Raw genomic sequence first — 19,682 nt, 5'->3', positions numbered from 1 at the left:
AGGAATATGGATCGGGAGTGTTTGAAAAAAGTAGAGAAGTCGCGGGAGAATATTAATTTTTACCGAAATCATTCTCCCAATCCATGAGATCTGGTAACCTTCCCATTTATCTAGATCCTGTTTAATTTTCCTAAAAAGGACTGGGTAATTATACTGATATAGTGAGTGGTAGCTCCTTGATACATTCACTCCCAGATATTTAATGTATGGGGAACTCCACCTATAGCTGAAATTGAGCTTAAGCAACTTCACTTCCGAGTCACTTAGATTTAAATTTAGAGCCTCTGATTTGTCGCTGTTGATTTTATAACCAGATATTTTCCCAAAGTCCAATAGTTCCCTTTGAAGGTTAGGAAGGGAAGTTTGGGGGTGAGATAATGTTAGAATGACATCGTCAGCGAATAGGGAAATTTTATAATTTGTTGGTCCAATTACTATCCCTCGGATATTTTGATTTCCTCGAATTTTAGATGCCAAAGGTTCAATGGTTAAGGCAAAGAGAAGGGGGGACAAAGGGCAACCTTGTCTCGTCCCATTTTTAATATTAAACCTTTCGCTTAATCCACCTGGAAGCCTGACCGTTGCAGATGGATTGCGGTAGAGAGCTCTGACACCCTCTAGGAATGATCCATTAAAACCAAACTTCCTCAGAGTATGGTCAAGGAATAGCCAATCTATACGATCAAACGCCTTCTCTGCATCTAAACTTATCAGAACAGCCTTGGTGTCGGTGAGATGAACATGTTCTATAATATTAATTATCTTCCGGGTGTTGTCTGAGGCTTGTCTACCCGCGACAAACCCAACCTGGTCAATATTGATTAACCTGGGGAGTATAGGGTTCAACCTATTCGCCAAAATTTTGCTGTACAATTTAAGGTAATTATTTAGGAGGGAAATTGGGCGGTAGCTCCCACAATTCACCGGGTCTCTGCCTTCCTTATTAATAATTGCAAGGTTTGCTAGAGACATTGAGGCCGGGATCTGACTCCCCTCTAAGAAAGAGTTAAACAAACTCAACAGGTAGGTAGACAGGATCGGCAAAAATCTTTTATAGTAAACATTCGTGAAGCCGTCCGTACCCGGTGTTTTCGAAATTTTTAACGATTTCACAGCCTCTTCCAGTTCTTCCTTTGTTATTTTAGCATTTAGTAATAGATTTTCATCCTCGCTTAGTGAGGGAAGGTGGCAGCTTTACCCCAGTACTGCAGCTGCTGCTGCCTCTGCCCCTCATCGCTACCCCTGCCGGTGCGCGGCACTTCCTGCTACTCACGCCGCGGCCATCATCTTGGATTCTTGGATTACAGAGCGCGCATCTATCCCTGGCACTTGTAACATGCGCGCCATGCCTGCGTCCGCCCCCCGCTCAGCCCGGGAGTTCTTGCCACGCCTCCTGCACTCTCAGCTGAGCCCTGTTACTCCCAGCCTCTCAGGAGCTGCTCCTCGTCACGCCAGAATGGCGAGTTTCACGTGAAGTGAAACTCGCCTAATTAGTAATTTCATGCACACCGCGCTACCGGAGTACCCTGCATAGGACACAATTAAATGCCAAACCTGCGGCGAATTTAAGCCTTTCTGCTCCGTACCTCTCTGCATAAGCCCCTTAGAGTTTGTATATGGTAAATTGCTGTCTCTGAAACCTTGTGCTTGTTGCCACTGCTGTGGGTGGGGTTTTTCAGCCCTTTGAGTTGCCCTGTTAGTGTTTTGTTAATCTGTATGTAGCCTGGAGCTCCCGCAGCTCTTTGAGACCCCCCTCCCCTTGGGCAGCTCGATCGCGGGTGCCGAAAGACCCGACGGCTGCTTCCAAGGGTGGGGGCTGGAGCAGGGAGCAGCGCGGCTTCCCCTGCCTGCGGCCGGTTGCCGGGGACGCGATCGGGCCGTTGCTAAGGCCGCGATCGCGTCTCTAAGGTCCCGGCGGCCGCAGAGCAGGGCGCCGCCATTAAGGACCGTCTCGCGCATGCGCAGTGGACGCGTAGGCGCAGGGAAAGCCCCAGAGCTAGGGATAGCTCGCGCGAGCATAGGGACAGCTCAGGGAGAAGAGAGAAAGCCCGGGAAAGATTGCACACGCGCAGTGGAGGGTAACAAAAGCCCGCGAACCCCTAGCCTACCAGGGAAGACTCTGAGCAGGGGCTACGAGTCCCATGAGCCTCTGTATGCCCCATGTGACACCAGGGAGCCAATAGGGCTTAGGAAGGCCAGGCAAGGAAAGTGGATACATTGTTTGGACTGCAGCACGTTTGTCAGTTGGAGCTGGGGAGCTGTGAGGGAAGGAAGGGTGCAGAGAGCATATGCAGCTCCTGCATCGAGTAAGGTCCCCACATCCCAAGTAAGGCCCCAACTCCCCACCAGGTTAGTGGGTAAGTGCTGAGGGACGGCCCAGATAGGGACGCTGCCCTTAGTGCGTGTGTGTGTGCTGTCTTGTCAGGATCACGGCTGGCAGTGCTGTGAGGCCTGACAAGAAGGCATAGTGCTAGTGTGCAGCAAGTTGCTGTACGCGTTCCAGAAGTTTGCAGTGCGTAGCTGTTAGTGTTAGTGTTAGGGTTCCAGGTTGCTGTGTGGAGTGTTGCATGTGACGCTGCCTGTACTGAGTGCAGTGTGTGTGCAGCGTGTGTTACTGTCTGCCGGCTGACTGAGAGCTGTGTGTCGGCTGCAGGCGCGTTAGGATAAGTGAGTTAGGAGCTAGTTGTTCAGTGTGTGTATATCACCAGTGCCAGTTGCACGTGGTGAGCTGCCAGAGTCTGGGATCCGACAGAAGTTACAGGGAGAGTTATTCTGCATGCAGGGACTAGGGTAGAGGTATACCCCAGGGCCCAGTTAGTCCCCTATGACACCAGAGGAAGCTGTATGGCATAGTGTTGGCCTTAGGACAGGGACTCCTTCACCCTATTCAAAGCAGCAAGAGGGTTGCTGTCTGACAGCATCTGACTGTCTGACAGCGTGTTCAGAGACTGTGTTAAAGAAGCATTCCAGCTCGAGATTCCTTTCCTGTGGATGCAGCGTGTGCACCCATTCCTGCAGAGAGCAGCGCAGCACGCCGTGGGATCACTGTGCGGTGCTGCTGAGTTCCAAGGATTTTCCTGACCAGGACTGGTCAGGGAGGTAGTATATATTAAGTGCACCACCGGGCCCCAACACAGGGAAGCGCTATCCCTCACACTCACACTGGTCTTTATTGTTGGGGACACTCAAGAGACTGCGGGGAATGTGATGATGGACATGTGGGTGGGGGAATGGTATGCATTCAGAGTGATGCACTGTTATTGATATATTGTTTTGATGTTATGCAAAGAGGTGTTATTGGAGTTACAGGTTATGCTCAGTAAATACTGTTTATTCACACGGTGTGTATTTACTGTATGGTTGTTCTGGTGCGGGCACACTCTCACCCCGTTGAGATCCCTCATCAGTGGAGGCGCTGCACCGAGTGTAAGTACATACCCCAGGTTCCCCGTGGCGGAAGCTCAGCTCTCCTGGTTGCCAAACAGGTATAGCACCACACTGATAAGTAGTCAGACACACCTACCCACCTCAATCTCACTTAAGGGGGGGGAAAGAGGGCTACATGTAAAATCAATATGTGTTAGTTTGTGATATATTATCACTTTACTCATTGTCACGATGACATCAACTTTTATCAACACATTTATATTTCTGGGTACTTGATTGAACAGAACAAGTTGCAAAATAAATGGTGATTTATTTCCTTAATAGACAAACACACGACATCTGCAGAATACACTTAAAACCACACTCACTGGGATCAGGAAACGAAATAAATTGTCCTTGGAACGAAAGAAATGGTCCTTTGCTTGCCAGTGCAAGAAATGCAGCCTTGGTTTTAAAAGTCCGGTGGTTATGTGGTTGTTAACCCCTTCACTCCTGGACTGGTTGCTGCTGTACTGGAACAAAGTCTTGCATCTTTACATCATGGATTAAAATTCAGGAATCACACTGGGAAATACCTGGGAAGCCACAGTTATAGACTGGCCAAAGCTATCTTTAACATGTGGATCAAATCCCCTCGTGGGAACAAAAAAAAACCACGAATAGCCAAGTGACCCACAGTTCATAAGACCGGTCAAAAGGGCTGTCCGGTGGGCAGGGCGCATGGGTCAGGTTGATGCCCATGCCACTTAGCATACCTGGGCTACATCCATTTCTTGGGGCCACTGTGTCTGGTCTCTGACTTAGAGGTGTCACTAGCCTGACATCTGCTGTGCATCAGTATGCCAGTATTGTATACATTATGGGCCTCTGGGTAATGTCATAATTGACACTCTTTTAGACAGGGGGACTCTAAATCTGTGGGAGCCTTTTGAGGCTCCATCATAAAAATAATTACAACCCTTTCAGGCTTGGTCATAAAAATACCGAAGCTCATTCACCCATATCACAGCTGGATGTCCAAGTAATTCCTGCTTAGACTTACAAAAAAATACCTCCTGCCTTACATTTAAGATCTTCTATCATGTGTTGGTTAGAGGGTATGGCAAACAATGCATCTTGTCTTTTACCCTCGCAGACAGGGAATGGCCTGCACATGGGGAATAAAAATGGCGGGGACAGGGCAACAACAGTAATGCATGGCAAATCAGGTATTAACCCTTTCCTCCCCGTCACACTCATAGTCACTAGTCAAGGATAGTTTTGTAGCCAAGTTAGATCTATATAATTAAAACTACAAGCTGTGAAACAGTAAAAAAACGTACTGTAAGTTTACATAAAATGTTAATATAATTGTATGTACAAATCAGAGTGATACTATCAATAATTACTGTAATCTCTTCAAATTCTTAAATTGTGCAAAATATATTTTATATATTAATTTGAAAGTTCTCATATGAAAGTATATGTGAATATAAAAAAAATCTCAATATAATTGATCAAGAAATAATCAAGAAATTAATTCATAGATGTTGAAAGCACATCAAGCAGTCCCAAAGTGTTGCTTCTTCGGATAAAGGCTCAGTCCAATCTCAGTTTCAAAGCAGAAATCTAAAAAAAATGACACGATAAGAGCCCGGGATGCGTTCCACAGACTTGCGTTCCACAGACTTGCGTTCCACAGACTTGCGCTCCACAGACTTGCGCTCCACAGACTTGCGTTCTACAGACTTGTGTTCTACAAACTTGCGTTCCAGGCACTTGTTTCCATCTCCCTGATGAAGTAGCTTGCCGCTATAAAACGCGTGGGGGTATGCCCAATGATTTATGGGCTCCTGGGAATAAATAAATACCGGAATATCTGTAAGGCCGCGCTCATGGTGACGGCACGGGCGCGTGCACTCCTGCAACCACAGCGATCTGTGCACTTGGCTGCAGGAGATTGGGGAGGCGATTGGGTGCATGGCGAACGCGTCACGGAGCTGGTTCCCCCTCATTGGCTGAACCAGCTCACGTGACGCTGACGTCACGCGACAGCCGCCTGGAAAGACAAATTTACATGTCTCTCCAAACTGTAGCAGCGACGACGCGCTACATCGCCGCCAGTACTATGCTACCTTCAATAAGGAAGCAGAGAAGAGTCGCGAACATGCACGCGCACACGTAGCAATGCCCCACCATGAGCGCGGCCTAAGCCACGGGACCCAGCGAGAGACGGATGCAAGTACCTGGAACACAAGTCTGTGCGACCACACGGGGATAGCGGAGGATCCAAGCCTACACCACCTGCAGAGAAATTGCTGAGAGCTCCAAAGTGGATACACAGATTACGGATAAGCGATACTTGTCTGTGTGTTTGCGAATGTAACATCACATGACAGCGAAGTTTTCATCTTTTTCTGTTAAATACTGCACCAGCAATACTGTGCCCTTTGGCTGTATAAATACCTGGTAATCTTTCTGGTGCTGGGTCACTTTCTGAAAGCAGTCAGCTGGTTCATCCAGTCCTGTGAAGCGCCTCTAGTGTTAGTGTCAAGGTTCTCAGACTCAAACTCCTAGATATTTGTCCTGGCTGCTGGAAGCTCCTTACTCACAACTAATATGATCATATCCAATGATTACATCTTTAGTATACATTATTGCACCACTGACGACCTAACTCGACAACAATCTCGAAGGGGACATTCCTATTCCTAAAGCTCATCAGAATCTGTTTTTCTTTGTGGTACTCCACAGTCATATACCGGTATATCCCATGAACACGTACCTTTTTTTAAGCAGAGAAGTTCATTATAGACTTAAATAGCTCCCTGGGAGCCAATATATATCTTTAAAAGTGTCCTTAAATAGTATTTTGCCATTGTCCAGATCGAAGAACGATAAGAACGTGGCACCTGCTCACTCTCGCTATCGATTAATTGTAATATTGATTTATTTACCTATTAATGTTATTAGGGTTTATGTATAATATAATATTATATATAAACACTAATTACATTTTATAACATCATTTTATAATACATTTATAACTTAATTATTTAGAACTCATTATAATATATATATAGTACACTGATAATTAACATTATTTATAATGTGTAATTACAATATTATTAAAAGTAGGTAGTATGATTCCATCTGAATCTCTGCTTCTATACTATGTACTATGCAACTATATACTATCCAATATGTAACTATGATCAGGGACTATGTGTGAGGGAAAGAATTACAACTCCCAGCAAACCTTAGCCTATCTCCCTAAATGGTTTGGACCAATCAACGCCCTGCATCATGGAAGCAGGCTGAGGCGGGTTGGTGAATGAGCCTTGGATACGCAGAGCTTGAAACGCACATACCGGAAAAAGGAAAGAGGGTGAAGGGTGAAACGCAAGGAGGCTTGAAACGCACTGATAGGGACGATTGTTTGGAACGCATGCAGTGAAAGCGAAACTTGGGAGACAGAGGAGAGAGGCGCTTGGCATGAAGTGCACAGCGAGAAGCGGGCGGAAGAGACGGGGTTGCTGGCTCTGGAACGCACAGACCGGAAGTGGGGGTCGCATTGTGTAAAAGGTGAGGTGTGTGTGTCTCTCTGTGTGTGTCTCTCTCTGTGTGTCTCTCTCTGTGTCTCTCTCTCTGTGTGTCTCTCGTACATATGTGTGCGTGTGTAATATATATATAATCAACAGTGCTAAAATACAAATGCAATCGAGGCTCCGAATAGCATGAAAAGCCTTAAATAAGGAAAATAATAAAATTGGTGAAAATTCATAAATTACAAGTGTAAGTCTTGCTTAATGCACATCAGCTGTCTGTCTTCCATCAGTGGCCAAGTTGGGCTGCACCTCTGGGATCCTACTCCCAGCGTCTCCGTTCGCAGAGGATCCCAGGCATCCTGTTAACGGTATACTCACTCAGATCGATGTGTTTCGCAGATGCTATGCTACTTCCTTAGTTATCTGAAGTTATTCCAACCCTCAAAATGCCACATAGTACAAATGGAAGTGGTGATATTGACCCAATATCTAAAGATTAAATAAAGGAATAGCCTACATCATAATAAAACATTGGTGTATCATAATACTGAAAATAATAGTTACAGATCCTTAGACCAGTGTGACAAAATAAGGTGAAATAAAATATATAAGAGAGACATAATTGAATATGAATGTAACAAATACAGGCATAAATATAAGATTATTATAAAAATTAATTATAATCAAAACCAGGAGCTGAATGACCTTATTTTGTGTTGCATACTAAGTGGCATTCTGAGGGTATTTTGTTCCACACTGTTGGAGCCATTTCAGAGGATGCAGATTTGTGAAATGTGCGGGGGTTGCCATAGTAGTACATCGATCAGAACAAGTCACCACTGTTAACATCACAAAGGCGTGGCTCCACTTCAAAGATCCCCTACCACCATGGTGACGGCATGTGACGTCACGTTGCATGACCCCGCGGCGTCATTTGCCGCTGCGTTGCCATAGCGCAGCCATCTGAATCACGGTAAGTAGAGTTGCAGAGGCCTCGCACGATCCTCCGGCATTTAAATTAAATGCTGTGGGGAAGTGCGCAGGGGCCTCTGCAACCGCCGCGTCCCCCGTGAAAAATCCTGCGCGCCCCCTCCCCCCCCAGCTACAGTATCTAATGTGTATTAAGCAAGACTTACAAGGTTTTGAATTGTATTATTTTTACATTTATATTTGTGTGTATAATATATGTATAAATATGTGTGATATTTATAATAGCTATACACACATACTCATTTTATATATTCGCTCATTAGTCTTCATATTTTATTCATTTATAGTTGCATGTATATATAAACCTTAAAACACAACAAATGTTTCAGCACTCCCAAACTATAAAGTAAAACTGTAAACCAAGGTGAATGCCAAAAATGCTAATATTTAATACAAGTACTTAACAATAATAAACTTGGAGTAATGTCACACGAGTGGGTAATTTGTAGGTGGACCCTCAAAAATAGTGTGGGGAAAACAGGGACAGGGGATGCACAAAACGAAAATAGATGGGGAGATGGGAAATATATATCTATCTATATATATATATATATATATCACACACACACACCTTGATCAGATTCATGTGGGATATATCTATATCTTTCCCTCAAATCCTTATCTCACTGCCTCAAAGTGTCAGGAAGGTGGCTTAGGAAGATGTATAGTGGCACTTATGGTCATAGGTTTAACCGTACTATGAAAGCTGGAACAATATACCCGGCAGAAGTGGCAAAGGTACATACCAACATGCACATGAGTCTGGCATGGCAAGTAAGACCTCAACCTCCAACTATGGAACACACCAAAAAGCTAAAGGGGTTCTAAGAAGGGGCCTTAGTGAAGTAAGAAGAAAAGATGAAGGCCTCATTGAGCTCTAAAAGCGGACACCGATTCTATTATAGAGGTACAGATCATGGAAGAATCAGGGGAGTAGGCTGCAGGAGTTAACAGGAGATGGAGAAACACCATAGTTGGGAAAGAGCAGCCAGAATCGTTGTTCAGTTGACAAAATAATCCAGGTGTCTGCTCCAACATCCAGTCACACAGACCATGAAGTGGAGACTTCCACCATTAAATCAACCAACTTAACAGCAAAGGAAATTGTCACCTCAGATCATCATGGCATATTTCAATGCAAAGACTGGTGCCCACAGAAAGACTAAGCATCAGTGGGTAAGTACTGTTACAGTAACGGGAATGAACGTGGGGACAGATTGGGAGAATTTGCAGAATGTGAAAACTTCTCCATCAGGAATTCATTCTTCCAGAAGAATCCAAATAGAAAATGGGCATGGGATGGACCCAGTGGAGTCAGGAATGAAATTGATGGTATCCTAACAAACGCGTGATTGAAGACTTCAGAATCCTTAACTGCTTTGACACAATTCATTATTACAGATTGATTTGCTAAAAATTACATCTGAATGCGAAGTTAAAAAGAAAACTGATTAAAAAGATGGAAACAATCAACCTGAAAAATAACTGCAGAAAATTTCAAATAGAACCGAAAAATCTTTTCAGCTCGAAATTCAAGGGGGCACTTTTAACAAACAATTCTGAAAAACTTTTACGACGGTTGTTGAAAGCGCAGAAAAAAACTGGAGGAATTACTTACCAAAAAATAGGATAAGGAAATAACTGATGAGACAAAACAATTTAATGGGGAGGAGACGAGAAATTAAGCAATCCCAAAATGCAAGAATAACAATTTAATATGCAGAGCTGTGCTGCAAGCGTACAGGAAGGCCCCGCTTCTTGGCGATCCGGCGGTACAGAGAAGGGGGCTGCCATTTCTACGCATGCGCAGAACGGGCCGGGGTCGCGCATGCGCAGAATGGGGGTTATTGCCGATGTTGCGCATACGTAGAACGGCGCATTGCCGGTCTGCGCATACACACATAACGAAAATCGCCTGTTTCGCTTTGCGGCAGGTCCTTAGAACGGAACCCGCCGCATGACTAGGGCCCTGCTGTATAACTGAAGATGTAACAGTGATATGGTGAAGACTACTGAAGATAAGGAAAGCTCAAAGAAGGCAAAGCAACGACTAATGGTTTGGAAGAAGCAAATCATTGCACTCTCAGGAAGATGGATCAACAATAAGACTGTGACCTTACAAAGAGAGTTGAGAACTTGGGCGTGTAATTGTATGAGGAACACAGATAACAGGCAAAATCCATGAAGAATGGGAAGACCCCCGGGAAGAGGGAATTATAACTAAATCTTGAAAGACACTGGATGAAGTAGAAAACCTCCTTGTAAAACTCTTTACATGCGGCTTGAAGAGGAAACATGCAGAACAATGTTGTAATGCCATAGTTATCCACATCCACAAGAGAGGTGACACAGAAGACCTCAAGAACTACAGACCAGTCTACTTCCAATCATAAGATTTTTATGGAGATGCTCACTAATTGGCTGCAACAGACCCTGGACTTTGCCCAGCCTAGAGAACAAGCGAGATCTCACACTAGATACAACACAATGGACCACATCCAAGTCGTACAAGAAGTGATTTCCCGAAGTAATCAATACGATCTACTAATCATTTTATGATTAGTAGATTACGAAAAAGCATTTGATTCTGTCCACACCTCAGCGATACTAGATGCATTAAGAAGACAATGTTGAAGAAGCGTTCCTTGATAATATAAAGAACATTTATGAATGCTACATCAACCATTAGATTACATGAAGATACAAGCGAGAGAACGCTGCGCTTATAGTGCCAGCGATGCGACGTTGCCACAAATATATTGCCACCGTCGCGTGCGTTTATAGTAGAAGCGGAGCGACGGCTTAGTCGCAATCGCTGGAAGTCAAGTCAATTTGATTTTTCCAGCAACCGCAGCGTGACGTCGCCGTCACTGGCACTATAAGCGCAGCCTTAGGCCTTGGACATAGTAAGCGCTTAGGTGCTGCTGCTCGCTCTCGCTTGCTGCTGCTCGCTCTACCAGGCGTTTTTTGCTATCCTGACAGAGGAGACAGCAAGCGCGCTTGGGAGGCGGGTATCACTGTGTGTGTGTGTGTCACTTGGTAGCTGTCAGTGTGTGTGTGTGTGTCACTTTGAAGTGGTCTGTGTGTTTGTGTGTCACTGGGGAACGTGTGTGTGTGTGTGTGTGTGTGTGTGTGTGTGTGTGTGTGTGTGTGTGTGTGTGTATTATATAATATTTTAAAAATTAAAAAAAAAAGACATGTTGTGAGAATAAATTATTTATTAACATTGTGCAACTTTGATAAATATATTCACGCACACACACATGCACACACATGCACACACATGCATACACATACACACATACACACATGCACCCACACACATGCACATGCACATGCACATACACACATGCACATACACACATGCACATGCACATACACACATGCACATACACACATGCATACACATGCACACACACACATACACACATGCATACACATGCACACACACACATGCACACACACACATGCACACACACACGCATACACATACACAGACACATGCATACACATACACACACATGCATACACATACACACACACACACACACACACACACACACACACACACACATGCATGCACATGCACACACATGCATGCACATGCACATGCACACACACACATGCGCACATACACACACACACACGCATACACATGCATACACATACACACACACACACAATGCACATACGCACGGGGCAGAAGGGGGACAGGGATCGGGGCAGAAGGGGGACAGGGATCGGGGCAGAAGGGGGACAGGGATCGGGGCAGAAGGGGGACAGGGATCGGGGCAGAAGGGGGACAGGGATCGGGGCAGAAGGGGGACAGGGATCGGGGCAGAAGGGGGACAGGGATCGGGGCAGAAGGGAGACAGGGATCGGGGCAGAAGGGAGACAGGGATCGGGGCAGAAGGGGGACACATCACCCGCTCCCCCCCTCCTACACACACACAGACACACACAGATCTCTGTGCTGCCGGTGTAGGACCGGCTGCAGCCCAATTGGATGGGAGCAGTCACGTGACCGCTCCTCCGCTTCCCCGAGCGGCAAATTTCAAATTGCCGCTCTCGGAAGAGTTTCTCCTCCTCAGCGCGCATGCGGAGGGGGAAACTATAGCCGCGCTGATAACAGATGCAGGGGCTTTGTGCATCTGTTCAGCGCGGCTCAGCGACGCTGAGGGCAATATGTCCTGGGCCTTAGGATCAGCAAGGGAGTGCGACAGGGAGACACCATGTCGCCAAAACGTTTCACAGCAACACTTGAAGAATTGTTCAAGACGTTAGATTGAGAAGATAAAGGTATCCAAATCAAGCGTGAACATTTGAGTTGGCCACGATTTTCAGATGTGGCAAAAATAACAATTTCCTCAAGTTCAGAAGACCTCCAGTAACAAATGGGAGAACTTGCCAAAATAAGAATGTGGCCCAAAGCTGAAATTGACTGTTACTGTACGTTTGTGAGTGATTTTAGTCATGTGCATTTTATGATTAATGATGATAATACACTATCGGGCTCCCCCTTGATCTAGTGAAGTGGGTGGTTCTACGGTGGAGAAAAAATGAACCCTTGGTCTGATTAAAAACTCCTGGACGCAAGAAAGCCTTTAAGGAAGACTAACAACTGAAACAACTGCGTGCATAGAGTATTCTTTCATCAGCTTGGACCTTAAAAGAGAAGATCATTTTAAAAGTTCATACAACGTAAAGAAGTATGGAGAGAAGCATGCTGGGTATTACCCATAAAGGTAGAAAAAAGAATGAATGGGTTTGAAACAGAAAAATGTCTATGACATCACAAAGGTTAAGAAATTCAAATAGTGGAAGGCTATACATATCACCTGAAGAAATGATCATTGATGGACACAGATAGTACTGTACTCAACTGGATCCCAAGAGAGACTAAGATGATGGCAAGATCAACTAAGAACGTGTTTGAAACAACGTGGAGAAGAGCGGCTGCATGATCATTGAAGAGGCTTCATCCAGCAGTGAGGAGACCAGGGCTGAAGATGATACAAAATATATATATATGTCACATACATACAGGGCTGGAAAATAATTCACTAAGATTCACTAGTCAAGGATAAAAGTCACTAGTTAACCACAAATTATACATGAATTACTGGCCTACAGATAAATAAAATACCCCTTGTATTATCCGCACAGGACCGCCCTCCTCCCTCACCTCCCAACCCACAGAGCCCCCCCCCCCTCATATAATCCCACAAAGACCCGTACAGCCTTACCCATCACATTCCCACACAGACCCCCCCCCCCCACCTCATAACGTGCACAGCCCTACCCACCTCATATAATCCCGCACAGATTCCCACCTAATATAATACCACACAGGTAGCCCTACCCACCTCATATAATCCCGCACAGATTCCCACCTAATATAATACCACACAGGTAGCCCTACCCACCTCATATAATCCCGCACAGATCCCTCCCCCCCACCTCATAATCCCGCACAGATTCCCACCTAATATAATCCCACATAGATTCCCCCCCCCACCTCATAACCCGCACAGCCCTACCCACCTCATATAATCCCGCACAGATCCCTCCCCCCCACCTCATAATCCCGCACAGATCCCCCCCCACCTCATAATCCCGCACAGATCCCCCCCCCACCTCATAACCCGTACAGTTTTACCCACCTCCTTTAATCCCGCACAGATCCCCCCCCGCCCTCCCCACCTCATACAATCCCGTACAGACCCCTCCTTCCCACCCCAAATAATAAATACCCTTGTCCTTACGTCTGACAATAGGGCTGAAGTACAAAAGGTAAGTGGAGGAAGCGTAGCTGACACTCCGCCGAGGGGCCAAACCACAGCGGCACGAGCAATGCATTGTGGGGCGCTGGTGTCCATGCTCCAGTGGTGAGTGACAGCCACGCTGCCTGCACACGCCCCGGAGTCCAATCACAACACCGTAATTAGTCATTTCAACCTAAAAGTAGTGTGTGTGTGTGTGTATCTATTTATATAATACACATATATAATACACATACATATACCTATATCTCTCTCGCTGTAGAAGTCAGTCTTGAACCTTTCTTTTGAGTACTGAGGAAAATTAATTTTTGACAAGGAACATTGTGTGTTTAAAAAGAAGGTATTTTGAAATGACACGTTCTGAAGATTAGGCATCTTTAATCGGTTCTTAGAATGTTTTTTGTTTACCAATCTTATTTTCATTAAAAAAAAGTTTTTTTTAAATACATTTAATTAGTTTTTTTTTAACCTATACAACGACTATATACCTTTCAAAGCCACAGGGGCTGTGGCATCAGAGCTTTACATACATACATTGTTTGGAAGTTCCATCTTATTCAGTTGCTCTCCTCTTCTGTTGCATGTCCCTCAGTTATCTTTGTTCTTTTCACTCCTTTGTACTCCTCTCACGTCATTCATACACATTCATAGCAGTCACAGTGGAATAATCTGCACACTCTAAATTGGGATAATTTATCTCCCCCCCCCCCCCCCCACCCCTCTTCTGGTGTACCTGTTATGCGGTCTATCAGTATATACAGTATTTGACATATCTCTTCCCTCTCTCCCCATTCTCTCTACCTTTCTGCCCCATCTTTCTTCTCCCTCTACCCCTCTCTCTTTCTTTCTTTTTTATTTCCCCACAGCCCTTTCTTCTCCCCGCCATGGGCCTCCTCCCCTCCCAGAAGTCTTTCTTCCCCCTGCGCTCGCTGGACTCCCTTGTCGCTCTCTTTCGATGGGAGCTGTCACGCCCTGAGCCTGACCTGGCCCTGCTGTCTCTTGCTCTCGGCTTCGTTGAACACTTCCTGGCCGTCAATCGTGTAGTGCCCACCAACATTACTGACATTGGGCACGGGGCTCCCTCGGCTGTCGCCAAAATTGGTGGAGATGGAACTGTGGTGGGCAGTGGAGAACCCACTAACAAAGGACCCAGAGAGGGCACTAGGGCAGAGCAGAGGAAGAGAGGGACCAGGGGCGAGTTGGCAAAAAAGGGTTCCACTGGAGGGCGTGCAAGGAAAGAAAGCGAGGTCAGTCTCGGGGACACAGGAGCAATCCTGACCAAGGAGGTCATCAGGGCGGGAAGAGGGAGCTCTGAGGGAAGAAAGGCTAAGGAGTCAGTGTGCGAAGAGAGCAGCAATACAGGGGAGAGTGTAGGGACAGTACAAAGGAAGGAGAGTGCAGTGACATCGGGTGAGAATGCAGAAGGTGAGCCGGCCTGGCAGGGGGTTTCATACTTCCCAATACTGGAGCTATCGGTGGCGCAGGCCCTGCATGCTCGCTTCACGGCACAGACCCGTGGGGCGGTGGATCTGTCCTGTTACCCAAGGGAAGGGGGAGTTTCCGGCCGGGAGCTGATACGGAGGGTGTCGGACGTCATCTGGAATGGGCTGAGCCGCTCCTACTTCAAAGACAGGGCGCATATACAATCGCTGTTCAGCTTCGTGACAGGTGAGGGGAAGAGAGTGCTGGAGGGCGGGGGGGAGGAGGGAGAGTGTTGGGCTGTTCAAAGGAGTAAAATAGAGCTGAAGGGGGGAGTGGAAGTATGAATAGATGAGAGCATTTTCAAAAGTGTTCTTGCGTGGGTGGAAGGATGGGAGAGATCTTGAATGTAGGGGTGGATGGAAGAGGGGTATTCTGCAGATGTGTGGTTAAATGTGGGGAGGGATAGATAGGAGTGTTCTTGATGGAAGGATTGAAGTTTTTTAGATGGAGAGAAAAAGAGTTGAATGTTGTTGAGTGGATGAGCGTTGCTGAACTGCTGAGCGTGTCTTTGAATAGATGGAAACATTATTGAGTGAATAAGAGCTTTCTTGACTGGTCGAACGGTATTGAATGAAGGGATGAATGAGCGGTTTTTGGTGTATTGATGAAGCGGTCTTGAACATCACTGAACAGAAGAGTTTAATGGAGAAGAACTTTGAGTGAATGAGAGTTTCGTTAAGTGCATGAGCGTGAAGTTGACTTAATTAAACGAGAAGGAAAAATACCTGCTCAAACGTCAAAATACGGGCTAGAGAGGTGCTATCATGGAATGAGACCTGTGTATGACTATATACAAAAGATCCCTATCGATGCCTCCAGAACGGCCTCTATACATTAAAAGTTATGTTTTAATTGGAAAAATTCAATAAAGAATGTGTTGGGGGAAACAAAACAAACCAATTAAAAGGAATAAAATCCCAACTAGAGTGGACTCTGGGCAGTCTATTACCACAAGGACTCAATGAGGGTTTCCTATATTCAGCTTTTTAATAGAATTCTAATTACTATCTTATACCAGTGTACCATCTCAGACAGACCTCACTATATCCCAAAAGAACTCCATCACTACCTTAAGATTGACAGGTAACTGTGGATATCTTGCCATTTCGAGAATAAAAACATCCTTTTAGATTACTTGAAATCCACAAAATAATTCATTTGAAGATTTCCAGAAATACCTTTTTTTTTTTTTTTTTAACCATCTTGTATGCTACTAGCCATTATTACTACACGTGGCATTCCCTATACTATAATACTATAATACTGTACACCAACTACTTTCAGACAATATATCACATCTTAAACTCTGAAGTTAAACAATTACTTAGTATGTTTGGGTAATATATACATTCTTTATCAGCAAGAAGATATTACATCAAGAATACATTTTGAGTTGAAGATAAGTACGTGTAGTACAAAGATTAAAAGTGCAAACTAAGCTTATAATAAAAGATGTATTAAATACATATCATGTATACCCTGGCCAAATAAGCATATAAGCCAATTCATTATCAAGAGACAAACAGTATACATATCTAAAAATAACAAGATCTCCATACAAAAGTGTAATGCTTTTTTTTAAATGTTTTTATCTGCCAAAGCATAACAATTGTAATTAAAGATGGCGCCTATGAGCGCATTGTCACGTTCGAACAGGAGAGTAATACGATATGGGGCTTTAAACGCCTAATGCAGTAATTGGCTGACATCTTACAAAGCCCGGCCACCACTGAAGAAGCCCTGGTTGGGTGAAACGCGCATCGGGCTGTTCTGACGTCGCACACGGTGACGTGCAGAGTGCGACCGTTCCTTAGGCAGAAAATGCCGTGATCCGAGGTGGACCCCCAGTATCAGACAGAGCCGAGGTCCAGTCTAGTCGGGATTGTATCCCTTTTAATTGGTTTGTATTGTTTCCTGTGTAACGTAAAATAAATACATTGTATTGAAAATATTCAAGAAAGCATATATTGGCGCTGCTGTGCAGCATACAATGGGATAAAGTATGACCATAATTGATCACCCTATATTCATACTAATACGTCTATAACTGAAATCTGTTTGGGCCACACTAGGTATCGATCCAAGAGGACAGGCGTACACTCAATAAACTGACGCCCGCTCCTCACTGGGGCTGGCTATAGGAGTTTTCTGATTTAATATGTAAATGACTGACTGAGACTACAGGACCTGCTGATGTATGCCGGTACTGTAGTTCTCTATGAATTTGTAGATGCTAAAGACGCCTTGTTGGTAAAAGGCTATTGTAGCATTTCTAAATCCTTTGGACTCTAGCTGAGTCCAGTCAGTAATAACAGCAGACAAATTGGGCTAGTGGCTACCCCCGTGGGTTCCAGATTGTACCTGGCATACATCAGCAGGTCCTGTAGTCTCAGGCATTTACATATCGATGAACCAGAAGAGAAAGAACTCAGTTTAAAGTAGCACTCTATTATCTGTAGTAGGATAGTGTGGTTGATTTAAAAATATATCTTTATTGAATTAAATGTTAAAATATTGGTGCATGGAGTGGAATAAAAAGATCAATGGACACTCTGTCTGATGACTCAGAGTGTTTCACATATAGTGACGACAACTTGTGTCTAATAGCTGGAACAGTGCTAGCTGTAGCAGGTCGCTACTATTGATTAGACCGCTGTTAGCAGTCTAGAGGTGACAGTGTCAGATGTGCTAATAGATGAGTAGTTGCATTCCCCCTGGCCAGAAGAGGGATGCAGTGTACACAGAGGCGGATTAGTTTCAATTGCGATTTGATATAGCCTAGAGCAGCAGGAGGAGGGTGATGGTCTGTAACTTTGTTTGAAAGACAATGCTAATTGGCAAGTCAGCTGTAACTGTTCTGCCTAACCCCTGTTACAGCTCTGTCTTTCTTACAGTGGAAGGGGGTTTAATACAAGGATCCACTGTAAGAAAGACAGAGCTGTACACTCCTAACATGCAGCATACTCTGCTGCTCTAGGCTTTATCAAATAGCAATTGAAACTAATCCGCCTCTGTGAAAGGGGGTTTAATACAAGGATCCACTGTAACTACTCATCTATTAGCACATCTGACATTGTATGTGAAACACTCTGAGTCATCAGACAGAGTGTCCATTGATCTTTTTATTCCACTCCATGCACCAATATTTTAACATTTAATTCGATAAAGATATATTTTTAAATCAACCACACTATCCTACTACAGATAATAGAGTGCTACTTTAAACTGAGTTCTTTCTCTTCTGGTTCATTAATCAATACATTCTCAGTTTAGCACCTTATCTACCCTATACTTTAATTCAGCTTGAGCAGAGGTTCCTTTACCTTTCCTACCCCTCCCCCTCCTTTCCCACTGTATATTTACATATCAAATCAGAAAACTCCTATAGCCAGTGAGGAAAGGGGGTAAGTTTGAGTATACACCTGTTCTCTTGGATCGATACCCGGTTTGACCCAAACAGATTTCAGTTATATACTTTTTAGTATGAATATAGGGTGATCAATTATGGTCATACTTTATCCCATCCTATGCTGCACACCAGCGCTAATATGCTACCTTGAATATTTTCAATAAAATGTATTTATTTTACTTTATAATTAGTAGAGGTAGAGTGCATAACATTGGATTCTTTGTTCTCCCGTGTTTTCCTCATGTGCTTCTCTCCCAGATAACACCCCTCTAGTACGTGAATATTGAGCTGAGCAGGGACCTTCCGTTTCTGTTGTGCATTGTATTGTTTCCCGACACATTATTTTTATTGAATTTTCCAATTAAAAGTTTTGTATTGATGTACAGCGGCAGTTATGGAGTCATCCATCGGGATCTTTTAGTCGTGAGCTAGATTAGGGCATGATTGATGCGACCTTTCTTGAAGGTCGTTGAGTGGATAAGAGCATCGCTGAATGGGTGAGAGTCTTGTTGAATGTATGGGAGCTTTTTTTGAGGAGCTAATTGGGTAGGGTGTGCCGAAGATTATTGGGTAGATGGATATGTGCTTGATGTCCGCTGAATGGATGGGCGTGTAGTTGAGTGGCTGAAGGCGTGTTTTAAAGGAGAGATAGATGAGAGAATTCTTGAATGTCATTGAATGGGTGAGAACGCAGTGGAACTGATGGGAGTATCACTGAGTTGAGCTTTCTTGAGTAGATGATGTTTGAATGGAGGGATAGAGATGAGCGTGTTCTTACACAGGAGGAGTAAAAGTACTCTCCTCCCTTTCTTTCTCTCCCCCTCTTTCTTTCTCCCCCCACTCTTTCCTTTCCCCCCCCCCCCCTTTCTTTCTCTTGCAGGCACAAAGCTGGACTCCCCCGGAGTGGCCTTCGCGGTGGTGGCCGCCTGCCAAGCTCTGGGTCTCGCTGACGTTCACCTGGCACTCTCGGAAGACCACGCCTGGGTGGTGTTTGGGAGAGACGGGGAACAGACGGCAGAAGTGACCTGGCACGGGAAGGGTAACGAGGACCGGAGAGGGCAGTCTGTGAGCGCCGGGGTCTCGGAGAAGGTGAGGTCTCACTCC

At 44.9% G+C, this 19,682-nt stretch overlaps 1 protein-coding gene and 1 long non-coding RNA gene across 2 annotated transcripts in view; one reads left to right on the top strand and one right to left on the bottom strand.

Annotated features, from left to right (window-relative positions):
* Positions 1-3,669: 3,669 nt before the first annotated feature.
* On the bottom strand, positions 3,670-6,378 carry LOC142465639 (uncharacterized). Its single transcript, XR_012787938.1, has 3 exons — positions 5,833-6,378; positions 5,613-5,670; positions 3,670-5,219 (listed from the first exon to the last, which is right to left on the bottom strand). It is a non-coding gene; the product is annotated as an uncharacterized LOC142465639 (long non-coding RNA).
* Positions 6,379-6,738: 360 nt separating this feature from the next.
* The window catches only part of MEN1 (menin 1), a 36,118-nt gene continuing 23,174 nt past the window's right edge, over positions 6,739-19,682 (top strand). The window contains 3 exon segments of the mRNA XM_075569769.1: positions 6,739-6,951; positions 14,554-15,355; positions 19,459-19,667. Coding sequence (XP_075425884.1) covers positions 14,572-15,355; positions 19,459-19,667 — 993 coding nt within the window. The 5' untranslated portion in view covers positions 6,739-6,951; positions 14,554-14,571.

The sequence above is a fragment of the Ascaphus truei genome, chromosome 14 (genome assembly GCF_040206685.1).
Source record: "Ascaphus truei isolate aAscTru1 chromosome 14, aAscTru1.hap1, whole genome shotgun sequence".
NCBI classification, from domain to species: domain Eukaryota; kingdom Metazoa; phylum Chordata; class Amphibia; order Anura; family Ascaphidae; genus Ascaphus; species Ascaphus truei.
The sequence above is the reverse complement of the archived record's forward strand: the minus strand, read 5'-3'. Positions and strand labels throughout refer to the sequence as shown.